The sequence below is a fragment of the Dasypus novemcinctus genome, chromosome 5, assembly GCF_030445035.2.
Source record: "Dasypus novemcinctus isolate mDasNov1 chromosome 5, mDasNov1.1.hap2, whole genome shotgun sequence".
In the NCBI taxonomy this organism is placed as follows: domain Eukaryota; kingdom Metazoa; phylum Chordata; class Mammalia; order Cingulata; family Dasypodidae; genus Dasypus; species Dasypus novemcinctus.
In genome coordinates, this window is record NC_080677.1 from 27152710 (window position 1) to 27167670 (window position 14961).

At 38.7% G+C, this 14961-nt stretch overlaps 1 protein-coding gene across 5 annotated transcripts in view; it reads left to right on the top strand.

The window, feature by feature from the left end:
- Positions 1-14961, top strand: part of PDE1C (phosphodiesterase 1C) — a 749644-nt gene that overhangs the window by 286842 nt on the left and 447841 nt on the right. For all 5 annotated transcript variants that reach the window (XM_058296802.2, XM_071215096.1, XM_058296801.2 and 2 more), the window contains one exon: positions 12053-12224. In XM_058296802.2, the coding sequence (XP_058152785.1) occupies positions 12053-12224 (172 nt within the window). The remainder of the gene's footprint in view (positions 1-12052; positions 12225-14961) is intronic.

Sequence of the window (14961 nt, forward strand, 5' to 3'; positions counted from 1 at the left end):
GATGCTGGCACAGGTTCCCCCACCTTCCTCCCTACTAGAGGTGGGGCTTGGGCTTCGGCTAGAGCTGCAATCTGATCTGGATGGATAGAAGCCTATCCCTGCCAGCACTGTGATTTTCAGTCCACCTTGCTTCCCCTCGTGCTGAGGGCAGAGTTAAAATGGCAGCTACTGTCCTCTTTCTGAATTGAACAGGTTCAAATTTAAGCTGTTCGTAGGATTATACTTTAGCCATATGAATTTCCTAATCAGTAGCTGAAGTTGATGCCCAACTGTCTGTTACTCCCCCAGTTTTGGGAAATGGAGCTTCCAACTCCAGCCACAGAATAACTCCTGAGGCGACTTGTGCCACCAGTGGAGGATGAGCAGTGGCCTCTGTGGCATGGAGTGCACTACTTAGGAATCTTCTCTGCCCCTGGACAGCTTCCTCCTGCCATTCTTTCAAGGATGTTGTAGGATGCTCTTCTGGTCTCCCAGAGCCCCCAAGAGGTGCTTTAAATAGCTCTGGATGATTACTAACTACTCTGTAGCACCAGCTGACTCTAGGAGCTCTGTATTCTGCTGCCATCTTGTTGGCTGTCCCCCATATGTTTTTGTATGTTGTTATTTTCATATTCATTCATCTCTAAATATTTTCAAATTTCCCTTTAAATTTCTTTTTTACCCACTGGTTTTTGAAGGGTTGTTGTTTAATTTCCACATATTTTAAATTTCCAGTTTTCTTTTTATTATTGATTTCTGACTTCATTACACTGTGCTAGAGAAGTTACTTTGTATGATTTCTAAATATTTAAATATATTGAGATATCTCTTGTACTAATATATGGTCTTTTCTGGAGAATGGTATGTGCATACTTGAAAATAATGTGTATTCAGCAGTTGTTGTGTGACATGTTCTATATGTCTGTTAAATCCAGTTGGCCTATGTAGTGTTGTTCAGGTCCTCTATTTCCTTGTTGATCTTCTGTCTAGATGTTCTATCCTATATGGAATTTGGTGTATTCAAATCTCCAGCTATTATTGTGAAACTTGCTATTTCTCCCTTCAATTACATCATTGTTTGCTTCATATATTTTGGGACCCTGTTTTAGGTGCATATATTTTTATGATTGCTCTATCTTCCTGTTGATTGCCCTTTTTATTCATGTAAAATATTCTTCTTTGTCCTTTGTAACAGGTTTTCATTTAAAGTTTATTTTATTTGCTATTAATATAACCTCTCCAACTCTCTTTGGGTTACTGTTTTCATGGGATATTTTCCCCACCCTTTTATGTTCAACCTCTTTGTGTCTTTATATCTAAGACAAGTCTCTTGTCAACAGTATATAATGGGTCATGCTTCATAATCTTTTTTGACAATCTCTGCCTTTTGATTGGAGAGTTTAATCCATTTACATTTTTTGTCTTTATTTTTTTAATATTACATTAAAAAAAATGAGGTCCCCAAATATCCCCCACTCCCCTCTCCCCACTCCTCCCCCCATAGCAACAGTCTCCTCCATCATCATGAGACATTCATTGCATTTGGTGAATACATCTCTGAGCACCGCTGCACATCTAATCCATTTACATTTAAGGTAATTACTGATAAGGCAAGACTCATGCCAATTTTTCTAATTGGTTTTTGTAAGTCTTATACCTTTTTTGTCCTTCCTTTCTGACATTTTGAATCATTTCTCATTTCTCTTTTTGTAAATTTTATAGATATTTTCTTTAGGGTTACATTTAGGATTACATTTAGCATCTTAAATATAAAACAATTTGATTTATGGTATTAATTTAACTTTAATATCCTGCCCATACATACTCAGTTCCTATGTTCCCCTCTCCTTCCTCTTTATGTTGTTCTTTTCAAAAATTACATCTTTATACATTGTTTGCCCAGTAACAGTTGTTTCATTCATTTTCTATGCATTTGTATTTTAAGCCATGTAAGAAGAACAAGATGGCATTACAAATGAAAATTGTAATAATACTGGCATTAATATTTATCCATATAATTACATATATCAGAGGTCTTTATTTCTTCATAACAGCTTCAAGTTACTGTCTCTTTCCTTTCCTTTCTACATGAAGGACTTCCTTTAGCTTTCTTGTAAGTCAGGGCTAGTGGTAATGAAGTCCCTTACCATTCATTTATCCAGAAATATTTAAATTTCACCTTCATTTTTGAAGGACAGCTGTGCTCGATATATTATTCTTGGATAACAGTTGTTTTTTTTTTCTTTCAGCACTTTAAATATGCCCTCTCACTGCTTTCTGGCCTCCATGATTTCTAATGAGAAATCTGATGCTAGTCTTAGTAAGAATCCCTTGTATGTGGTGCATTGCTTCTCCCTTGCTGATTTCAAGATTCTTTCCTTTACCTTGACATTTGGCAGTTTGATTATAATGTGTCTCAGTGAGATCTCTTTGGGTTCATCCTCCTTGGCTTTTTCTGAGCTTCTTAGATATGTATATTTGTATCTTCCATCAGATTTGAGAAGTTTTCAGCCATTATTTCTTAAAGTATGTTTTCTGGCTCTCTATCTTTCTCTTATCCTTCTGGGACTCCTATGATGCATGTATTGGCAGGCTTGATGGTGTCCTACAGGTCTTCATGCTCTCTTAATTTTGTTTTCATTCTTTTTTCTTTCTGTTCGTCAGAGTGGACAATTCTATTATCTTATTTTCAACTTCACTGTACTTTCTTCTGCCTCCTCATAGCTGCTTTTGAACCCTTCTATTGAATTTTTCATTTTGGTTATTGTGCTTTTCATCTTCCATTTGGATTTTCTTTATCATGTCTCACTATTGAAAGTCACATTTTTAATAAGTATTTTTCCTGTTTTCCCTCAGGTCTTTGTTCATGTTTTTCTTTAGTTCAATGATCTTATTTAAGAAAATTTTTCTAAAATCTTTAATAAGTAATGCCACACAGGCTTCCTCCAGGATATTTTCTATGGAATTCTTTTTTTTTTCCTGTGACTATCCTTTTGTAGGTTTTGTAATTTTTTGTTGAGAACTGGACATTTTGAGTATTGCATTGTACTAAGTCTTGGAAATCCAGTTGTTCCACCCCTCATAGGCTATACCAAGAACAAGGGAAAAAAAAAAGTAAGAAAAAATAAAAACAAGAGAAAGAAGAAAGAAAGAGAAAAATTAAAAAGAAAAATAAATACTGACACAGATAAAACACCCTCAAAAATTAAAAGGTATATAGCCTCTCTAAGTCTCTTAGTAGATGTTGGTGGGAAGCAGGATGCTTTTGCCGTTGAGTTGAAACTGAGGCCTGAATCCATGCTTGTCACTCAGAGATCTGCCAGACCAAACAACACAAGCAAGAGAAAGAAAGAAAACCCAGCAAAGAAAACAGATGCTCTGGCTCTATATTTCCTGATGAATGATGCTGGTTTGAGGCAGAATTTGTTCTTGTCCAGAGGGCCAAGACCAAAGGCTAGCGTTCACATTTGGTCCCCAGAGATCTGCTAGACCAAGAGACACCCCTATACAAAGTAGAGTCAATAAAAAAGGTGCATGACTCTTTATGTTCTGGTAAATGCTAATGGGAGGCTGGAAGGCACTGTTGCTGAGAGGACTGAAACAAGGGATCTTCCAGACCAGGAAACCCTCACACTCAGGGCAAAAAAAGACAACCAATGAAAGGTACCCTCGATCTTTAGTTCCCTGTGAATGTTGATGGGAGGCTGGAAGTTGCTGCTATCCAGAGGGCTGAAACTTGATCCAGTATCCACACTGGTCCATCAGGGATCCCCAGACTGACTGAACGCTCAGCCCTAACTTTTGGAGGGCAGGGCTTCTTTTGCCTGTCCTGGTCCCCACTGGCTGTTCCTGGAGTCCCATCTGCATTTATGTATTGTAGCCTCTGCCCAGACCTGAAAAATGTTGGTTACTGATTCTGACTTTCACTCACAAATTCTGAACTCTGGGCAGCTTTTCCTTTTGTATGATACCCCCACATTTGGTCTAAATGTCCAGTCCAGTTCTGAGGTCTTCACCTAGTCAATTTCAATCCCCTTTTCCAGCACATTCATTTTTCTGATGGAGAAACCAATCCATGAACCTTCCTACTCCACTGTTTTGTGTCTGTGCCAAGTCTTTAACAATTTTTGCTGTCTGTGTTTATGGCTAGCATAGGGGTGGGATAGAGGTTCCAATGACTGAATGACTGGCTTTAGGCTGAATTGGTCAGTAGCTGCCTGGTATTACTGGTACGACATTCCTGCTTCTCTGAAGACTTTTGAGGGCAGGGATAGTATAGTAGAGGTGTCTTGAAGCACCCAGCATAGAGCTCTGAATTGCTCAGTACTGTGCCACAGTATGAGGACCCAAACAACAGTCTCCTTCTGTTGAAGGTTGGTGTTGATCAGTGGACTCACCCCACGAGCTTTTCTGATGTTATTAAACTTTTCCATTTTGTATTAAGTGTTGTTCACCTGAAGCAACTCACTGCCCATAATTCACCTTCTGAAAGAGATTAAAACAGAAGTAAGAGAAATTCTGCTAGTATCTAGGACTTCTCTGGCATTCATGCCTAAGGACCAGGTTATAGGCCAGACTGAAATAATGAACTCTTTTAACTAGATCCTCATGGATGGAGCCATGTTCTACTTACTTACAATTGGATCATGTGGGGTACATGCTAGGACAGAGTTGGGGCTGTGATAGTTCACTACTTTGAAACTTTTCTTATTATTTTAATTTTCTTATTATTGTTTGGGTTTGGTAAGGAGGGTGATTTTTTTCTAAGTCACTGTGCTGTGAATATTTTTCTTATCTCAGTCATGATAGAAACATTTACTGAAATATAGTATTCTCCTTTGAATCATGCATTCATCTTCTGCATGCTTTTGCTTCATGAATATGGAGAGGATCATTGTCTATATTTCTACCTTGAAACACAACTTTTCAGAACATGATTCAGCTATGGGCCCACACACTATTCTGCCTCAGAATTTTCTAGTAGTATCACAGTTTTCTTAGTTACCTAACAGAAAACTCAGTCTCTGTTGACTCTTCCCTCTACTTTATACCACAACAGTCACCAAGTCTTATTGATTTTAATTTGATTGCTCGTTTTTAAAAACTATCCTTTTCTTTCTGCCTCCAATGTCACAGGCCTTTGCTAGACTCCTCCTTTTCCACAGCTAATTTGCTCATGAACAGCTCCCAACTTGAACATCCATTGTACCACTGATTCCCAACTTTTTCTTGACTGAGGAGCTCCATTTTTAAAGTTAAAAAACAAAACAAGACCAAAAAATTCATGTACTACCACCATATGATAGTAATTGTTTCTTAGGCTCTAAAAGGTCATAATAATCCTCGGCCATTTCCATTTTTTAAATTTCCCAGAATATTAATTAAAAAATTAAGAAATGCCAAAAATAGGGTTATAAAAATTGTGGTATATTTAAATTGTTCACATTTAACAAATAAATTTTACCATGAAGATGGTATGCAATTGTGCCTTTCACAAGGTAAAGGGTTTATTAAAATATTAATTCTGAGTGCCTTACAGATGGCACAGTTTGGGTATGGGGAACACATTTACATTATGTGCTGAGTATATGTGTATCAGTTAGGAATCCATTTTGCTGCAAATAACCAAAGACTTAAGAATATACTAAGAAGAAGTTTATTTGTTTCATATAAAGAAGTCTGAAGGTGGGGACGTCCAGGAAAGCTGCTCAGCTGTGCTGTGAGGGATGCAGGTTCGTTCCACCTTTCCACTCCTCTGTATATAAGATGTGAGCTTTTGTCATGATGTTTGAAACCTCACGGTCACAAGATGCCTGCTGCAGTTCTAGCACCATGTCCACCTTCCAGCAGGAAGAGGAGAAAAGGGCAAAAGAGACAAAGAAGGAAAGATGGAGTTTGAAGGGACAAAAATGTTTTTCTTCTATTGAACCCTTACTATTTTTATTCAGAAAGATATGCTTTGTCTAGGAATTTCCACCTATATCTCATTGGCCAAAATTATAACACATGACATATCATGGCAACAAGGTAGGCTGGGAAATCAAGTATTTAGTTTTCCAGCCTCTAAAGAAGAGGAAGGCAAGTGAAAGGGAGTTGGAAATGGATGTTGGGTGGATCCTATCTATAGCTTCTACCACAGTCTTCTTTCAGACCTGTTAGTGCATCTTTGTAGTTGATACAACTTTTGGAGATGTTATCAAATGTCTATTTGGAACCCCTAATGGAGAGATGACTTGAGTCACATAATCTTTCTTACTCACTGATTGGGAAAATGGTGAGAAAGTGATTATGAATTCTTTAGTGCTATTAAATGAGATTCTAGTTTATTAATCACAATAATTTAAAGGTAAAATGCCTGGCTCCTGCATGGACTCATGGAACCTCCATATAACTCTGCTATTCCTCATAGGTTCACTGCTCTACAGCATGCCAGAGTTTCTTTCTGAAACAGTTACGGTCATTCACCACAATTGCTTAACATTTTTTAGTTTTTTTATTTCTTTAATTTTATTGCCTACAGGAGAAAGTCTAAAATAATTAGCATTTTATTCAAGGCCCTTTAAAACAGGCCTAAACAGTCTTTGACTTTCCTCTGGCCATTCTCTCCTCTTACTTTCTTCCGGCCTTAATGCTCTGAACCTGTGCACATGCTGTTCTTACTGAACGCTCTTTCCTCTTTTCCCCACCTGCTGCAAACCTCTATGCTTTAGACCCAGATCAAATGCCACTTTCTCTGTGTAGCCTTCCTTGGGTCTCTGAGGCAGAGGCGTAAACTCTTCTCTGGGTCTTGATAGCACCTTGTCTGCCCCTTACTTATGGGGCATTGCCTGTTAATTGTGCTTGCTTGTGACTTAGCTGGTTCACAAGGGTAGGGATATTGTCATATTCAGCTTTCTATTTCTAGGGCCAAGAATGGGATCCAACACATTGTGGAAATTCGATATGTATTTACAGAATGAATAAATGAAATAATGAAGGGAAATGTGCTAGGAGTTTATTGTAAGGACTTAGACCAAATTTAAGAGAACAGGCTCTTGCTGCTGCTCTTCCTCCTAAAACCAGACCTTAGTTAACATAGAACAGATCTTCATTAATATAGAAGCAGATCTTCATTAACCTAGGACCAGGTCTTATTAAGATTCATGTTTGGGGCTTTAAAAAAATGTGTCTTGAATTTCAGGAGTTGGAGGAGTTTGTTTCCTGCCACTAAAGTGTTTTAATTTTCTTTTTTCTTTTTTTAAAGTTTTAATTAAAAAAAAAAAAAGATATTTAGATTACATAAATGTTATGTAAAAAATATAGGGGGTTCCCATATGCCCTGCTCCCTACACTGCCCACATTTGCCCCCATTAACAACATCCTTCATTACTATGGTACATTCACTGCTATTGATGAACACATTTTGGAGCATTGCCACTAAGCATGGATTATAGTTTACATTGTAGTTTGCACTCTCTCCCATACAGTTCTGTAGGTTATGGCAAGCTATATAATGGCCTGTATCTATCATTGCAGTGTCATTCAGGACAATTCCAAAGTCCTGAAAATGCCCCCATATTATGCCTCCTTTCCCTCTCCCTGACCTTAGAATCTCCAGTGGCCACTGCCTCCGCATCAATGATATAAGTTCTTCCATTGCTAGAATCACAGTAAGTCTATAGTAGAATACCAGTGTGTCTACTCTAGTCCATATTTCATTCACCAATCCTGAGGATTCTGGGATGGTGATGTTCATTCCACATCAAATGGAGAGGGGGCTTCAGTACTATGTGGCGGATGGATGGGACTCTCTTGCTTGCAGTTGTAGACTCTCTCAATTCCTTGGTATGGTGGTTGTCCACCATCACCTCCTTGTTGGTTGTCCTGGGTGAGTCCAATGGACTGGAGAGTAGGTGTTGCAACTCCTTTGAGACTCAGGGCCCAGCTTGCACATGAACAGTCCAAAAATTCAAGTCTCATGGATGTACACCTACCAACTCCAGCACTGGCTATAGGTTCAAATAGAAGGGACCAAATAGCCCCTTGTAGGGAAACCACAACTGAGTCCAATTCTGTTACACAGAGGAGCACAAACCACAAAGTGTGCCCACTGTCAAGGCACCAAACTCATGAACTGTCTGCCCTGACCATAGTGCCTGGGTGTCTCCAGAGCCCTCAAGAGCCCTGCTGTTTGGGATAGTGTCTAATTTGGCAGTCAATGAGATCCTGCTGAGATGTACATGAGGATAACTTCTGGCATGACCTCCTGACTCACTTTGAAGTTTCTTAGCCATATAAACTCATTTGTCTTTACCTTTTCCCCCTTTTGGTCAAGGTCTTTTTCCATTTACATTGCTAGTTGGTGCTTGGTAGTAATCTTTCAGTGCCAGGGAGGCTCATCCCTGAGAGTCACGTCTCACGTTGGGAGGAAGTTATTGCATTTATATGCTGAGTTCAGCTTAGAGAGAGGTCACAATTGATCAACAAGGAGATTCTCAGGAGGTAATGCTTAGGTACCCTATAATACTGTGCTAAGTTTCAGTTTCAAGAATAAACGTTCATAAGCACAATCATCAATATCAAGGGCCCATCAATGGACCATCTTCCTTCACTAGCCATTGCCTCTGTTTTTGGGAGATTCTTGCTGTTTCATTAGAGAATGTGGCAGAGCTCCCCAGGATAGAAATTCAATATTTTTTCAGTCATTGGGTGAATCTCCACCCACCATGACAATATCCATGAATGTTTGATCACAATTATATGTCTAATATGTATGCCCATGTGAACCTTCTCCCATATATCCCATGTATCCCCCTTCACCCCACACAAATGGTCCTCCCCTGCCACAGTTGTCACTCTTCTGTGATCCAAAACTTCTTCAAAAATAAAGCCAACAAAATAGCCAAATACAATTAATAAGAAAATAAAATAATAATGATAGTTTTAAAAATAGGAAATAAAGTAAAAAAATTTTAAAAATATTAAAAAATATGGGATAATAAAAAATAATTAAAAATTTTAAAAAAATTTTGGACATTTTGACTTTCATCACTGTAAGATCTCTTGTTCTGTATGCAGAGTGACATTTTCTTCCATTTATTCCCTCAATGTCTTACTTTTTTCATTTTGTCTTCAAAGAAGTTTTAGGTCATGGCAATGTCATGTACAGGATATAGGGGCCTCCCATATATCCAACATCCTCTTCCTTTTCCCCATTCCTATTAATAACATTTTATATGTGGATAGTACATTTGTTACAACTGAGGTACAAATATTGAAACATATCTTCCAACCATGGTCAGTGGTTTACATTATGGTTTACATTTTGGACCATGCACTTTTATAAATTTTGACGAAACTTAACATGGCCTGTATTTGTCATTGCAAGGTCATGTAGAACACTTCCATCGCCCTCAAAGTGCTGCCTGTTTTATCTATTCCTCCTTCCCCCTCCCCTCAGGACCCACAATAAACACCAGGCTTCACTCTTTGAGGAATCAGATTCATAGTTACTAGCAACAACACTAGCAACAACACTTGTCTGTGCTCCCCATTGGACACCGCCCATGCTCGTGAGAGATTCCCATCCCTCTATTTGAGAGCATAGTGGGCTTCCCCAGGATTGGAGTCCAACACCTTCCTACTCATTCTTTGGTTCTCCACCCGCTGATAAAACAGCACTATGTCAAGATGAACATTTGCATACTCCCTAGATGCCTGCCCCTGGTGTGTCCTGTCCTGAATGCCCCCTACATCCAAGGCCCTAAACCAGTAACCCTATCTTGCCCTATTGCCCAAAGAGCATTCCCAACATTGTGGTTTCAACCACGTACCACCAATCCCCAGTGTTCACTTGCTCCCTTCCCCAGCCCTTCTCCCAGTTCCATGAACAGTCCACCCCCCCTCCACACCTTAACCCCCTGAAATACCTGCATTACCTAACCCAGTCACTGCACCACCATCATGTCTCTCCACTGTATAACTACGCACTTCCACGTGATAATAGATTTTGCCCATATGGGCATTGGCTCACAGCCTTCTCCCTTTTTATTTCCTAAAAAAACCAATCTTCCAGACTCTAGCTCTGTGAAGCTGCTGAATTTGCTTACTTCATATCAGTGACGTCATATAATATATGTCCTTCAGTGCCTGGCTTGCTTCACTCAACATAAGGTCCTCAAGATTCATTCTTGCACTTCTTCTGGGTATATACCCAGCAGTGGAATTGCTGGATCATATGGCATTTCTATAATTAGTTTTCTGAGGAACTGCCATATTGTCCTCCACAATGGTGCACCATTCTACATTCCTACCAGCAGTGGATGAGGGTTTCCATTCCTCCATATTCTCATTTTCTTTTGATTGACACAAATGTAGTTTGGATATGGGACACCCCAAAATGGGTATCAGGGCTATAGTCCTTGGAAGAATTTGCTGACCTATAGGTGTCCTTGGTAAAGACTCAGGGATCCTCGTGAGGTGCTCCCCTTTGTATCTGAAGTTCTTGTGACCTTAGTGTCAGAGCTGCCCTTCAGACACAAAATAAACCAAGGTGGTTTCCTCTGTGGTAGGCTGCAGGTGGCTGATCAGAGCCCCACCCTAGGGGGCAGACATCTGCATTTGCACACAAATCTAGTTTCTACTCACTTATCACCTGTACTATGTGCTTTAGTTGGTATTCTTCCTTACCACTCTATGTATGCCCCTCATGCCATGAAGAGCCTTTGTGTGAATTAGGAAAAGGCCCACCATGTCACATGGTGAGTTAGAAAAAGCCATCTCCTTCTGGATGGACACAGATGCATGGGTGCATGGCTTGGCAACCCCACAGTGTCTCTGGGCAAAAGTAATGACTTACTTTCCTCTGGGGAGAGCATAGCCAGCACAAGCCAATACTAATGAGAGTTTCTACCTTCTGGCTTACTTTTTATGGTTGTTTTTTGGAAAATTTTCTCTTATTTTATAATAAAATTTCTACTTAGAATAATTTTAGATTTACCAAAAAATTGTGACAATAGTAGAGAATTCCCATGTCAGTTTCCTTATTGTTAACATCTTACATTATTATGATACATTTGCCACAGTTAATTATTCAATATTAATACCTTGTTATTTGCTAGCATCCATATGTTTTTCTGATTTCCTTAGTTTTTATGTAATGTCTTTTTTCTGTTCCAGGATATCACATCACATACAGTCACCATGTTTTCTTAGGCTTTGCTTCGTTTTGACAGTTTCTCCTACTTTCCTTTTTTTGATGACTTTGATGGTTTGAAGAGTAGTGGCCAAGTATTTTGTAGAATGCCCCTTAACTAGGATTTGTCTGATGTTTTTCTCATGACTGGACTAGGGTTGTGGGTTTTTTGGGAGGAAAACCACAGAGGCAAAGTGCCATTCTCATCACATCGTCTTAAGTGTATATTCTGTTAACATAATTTATTAATAACACTGTATGTTGACCTTCATCACCTTAGAGATCAGTTTTTACTTTTGTGACACCATTTCCTCTTTATGTCTAACTTTAATATTCATCTCATATGTTTAAAGTGTGTGATAAATATGCAGTCTAACTTTCCTTGGGTCTTCATCCTACAGAAAAACAAACCTATTTATGGTGGGTTCTTGTTCTTGGAGGGGACACCCTTGGGGTGGGTCTCTATGTAGGATGGAGCCTCAAGGCTTGGGTCTCCAACAAGGTGAGCTGCATAGCAGAGACTTACGTGAGACCATCTTCACTCTTCTCTAAAGTGTAAGTCCTTTCTATACCTCCAAACTGCTGAATGAATATCTAGGTAGATACCTGTGCCTCTATCTGGAATGTGGGGTCAAAAGACCACAGCATGAAGACCAGGATATTTTCATAATACTTAGCTTAGAGCCCAAATAATCAGCATGCTAGCCTATTTTCTGCATTCAAATTAAAACAAATACAACCCTGGTTCATCCATAAGTGGTCAGTGTCTTCTGGTACCCTCTGATGGTGGTAGAGATCATGAGAAATGTATAAATTTTCCTGCTCTGTTTTTGAAACCCTAAGCTGGGGATGGAGTCTGATTGCGAGTCACCTGTGCACCTTTTATTCCTCCTGCCACAGGGTCTAAGTCGCAGAACTGTCTGTGGAATTCCCTCATTGATGAGCTCACAGGGAAAGTCAAGGAGAAGCCCCAGCCAACGATCGTCCATGACCCCCGCCCACCAGAGGAAATCTTAGCTGATGAGTTGCCACAGCTGGACAGCCCTGAGGCCTTGGTGAAGACATCCTTCAGGTTTGGTGGATCACAACTCAGTTTGTTCCTTCTTAGTTTGCTTGTGGAGTTATTTCAATTCAGTTGGGTGCGTAGTCAGCATGGCCAGCAAATTACTTCATTTCTTTACAGGAGTAAATTAGAATTGATGAAGGAATATTGAAATTGATGCTAGTTGGACTTCTGGCTGGATTTCCTGAATGCTGTGACGATCATACCAGTAGTTAAGTTGCTGTTAGTATTTAATTGGTATTGACATTTAAATGCTGAGGCAAAGGATTTACTGATGTTGGCAATTTGAATTGGATTAATGAGTCTTTTGCTTCAAAGGAGGATGACGCATGGTGATAAGTGCACAGTGAAAAAAGCACGTGGTGGGAATTAATTCAGCCTTGTGTCTTTAGAGTTTCTTGCTCCGGGAAGGTTTCTGGTTGTATGAGATGTTAGAGTGGCTGCCACTTCAAATGCAGCAAGAATCTTTTTGTGTTTTTTTATCCCCAGGTGTCTCTTTACTCTGTTCTTGTTCTTTGTTTAATATTTCATCATCCTGCAAAGGACTCTTGTACTTTTTCTTTTTTTTTTCTTTCTTTCTGTATTGTATTCCATTTTCATCATAACATTGTCCCTTACCTTCTTACCTATGGATAAAGATCAATCTTGGTATGGATGTGGTATATAAAAGTGATTTTTTTTTCCTTTTCTGAATGTGTTTTTTAAACTCACTTTTGAAATACATAGCACTATTGGTATTATAAATTATGATTTAATCATTTTGTCAGTCAGCCTTCCTCCATTCCTTTCTCCTTGTTACCTTAATTTTAATTCTTTCACTCTTCTTTCTACTACAGGCTTCTCCACAAGGCTAATAGAGCATATAAACCTCTCCACATACCCCTGTCCCCATCCCCATTAAAAAATTCAGACAACTCTTGGAATCCATAAAACATATTTGAAAATGTGCTCTGTTTTGCATCAAGGTGATATGTGTAATTGCTCAGTAAAAGCCATTTCACTGTGTGCAGGTTCTTAGTGTAGATAGAATTATAGATGAGTTCTGAAAAGGAGTGATGGATAGGGGCATGAATTTCTTTATATAATGTGCTGATGCTGTGGCAGGACAAGTATGGCAGGCAAATGTTTTTCTTAGTCCTCGTAAAGGTTTAGTTATTGCATGGTAAGGTTTTAAGAAAATAAAATGCACTCACCTAGGGAGAAGTGCATCCTAGAAACCTGTGATTCTTTCTGTAAAAAACTGTGCTGAGAAAGAGGGTGGTGAATGGTGTTCTTGGTCTTTGAGTTCTCACTTTGGAGTTTTTGTGGTGGAGTCAATCTCTTCACATTCAGGAGTCTCATAGCTACTCCTTCCACCCCAAACCAAGCTCAACTTCTTCTTCAGTGAACACCTAAAGGGTTATTCTCATGAAAAGGAAATTTTCCTTTGCTAATTGTACTCCATTACCACCATTCCTTCTCTTTGCTCATTAATAGACAGAATGTATTGATGGCCATGAACTTAATTTGATCTGCTCATTGTATTATGTGTCAATGTCTTGGTTCCAGAAAGAGAGTAAATCATAATGTTTTAAAGGTCTGGATTTATTTCTCAAGCCATGTAATGCTTGGTTTAGTATGAAGGACACTGCAGATGCAAATATGCCAGTCCTTTAGCTATTGAAGGTAGGAACCCACTGGCATTTATTATTTATTTATTGGTCTCCTTAGTAAAACTGCATGCTGTTCCATAACCATCCTCTCTTCCAAAAAGGATAGTTGATATGGACGGCAATGTTAGCTGGTAAATATTCTCTAATGCAGTTGTTCTTAACTGTGATAGTCCCTATCAGTTGTGAGATTTGTTGTGTATATTATATTCTCCAAATACTGAATTGTGGGGACCATGCACTTACCAATAAGGAAATTAGAACAGAGTCAAGGTTACCCTTGTAAGAATATCACTTGTTTTCTATGTTTCTTGCATTGCAAAGAAAGGAATGATATTGTAGTTGTATATTTTCTTTTCATTTGTATTAGAGAAGTCGTAGGTTTACAGAAAAATCATGTAGAAAATACGGAGTTCCTAAATAGCCTTTCACACACGATTTTTCCTATTATGAACACTTTGCATTAGCGTGGTACCTTTGTTACAACTGATGAAATAATATTATCTTAATTATATTAGTAACTATAAGCCATTGTTTAATTTATAGTTCACTCTGTATTGTACAGACTTAACGATTTTTTTAAAGCAATTTATTGAATGCTGAAGGTAGGGAGAGGGAAAAAGACGTGTAATATGGTGGCATTTTCGGGACTTGGAATTATCCTGAATGACGCTGCAGTGACAGATACAGGCCATTATATATCCTGCCATAACCTACAGAATTGTGTGGGAGAGAGTGTAAACTACAATGTAAACTATAATCCATGCTTAGTGGCTATGCTTCAAATGTGCTCATCAATTGCAATGAACGTACCACACTGATAAGAAGTTGTTAATATGGGGAAGGGTGGGAGGTGTGGGGGGTGGAGCATATGGGAATCTCTTTTATTTTTTTGTGTAACATTTTGTGTAATCTAAGTATCTTTTAAGAAAAATTTTAAAAATTAAAAAAACAAGAAAACACAGTTTATTAAAGTATATCATTCATACATGAACGTACACAAACAATAAGTGTATAGTGAAAGTTGTGAACTTACAAAACAAACATGTATAGCATCATATGGGGCTCCCATACATCACCCCACCACAGATACCTTG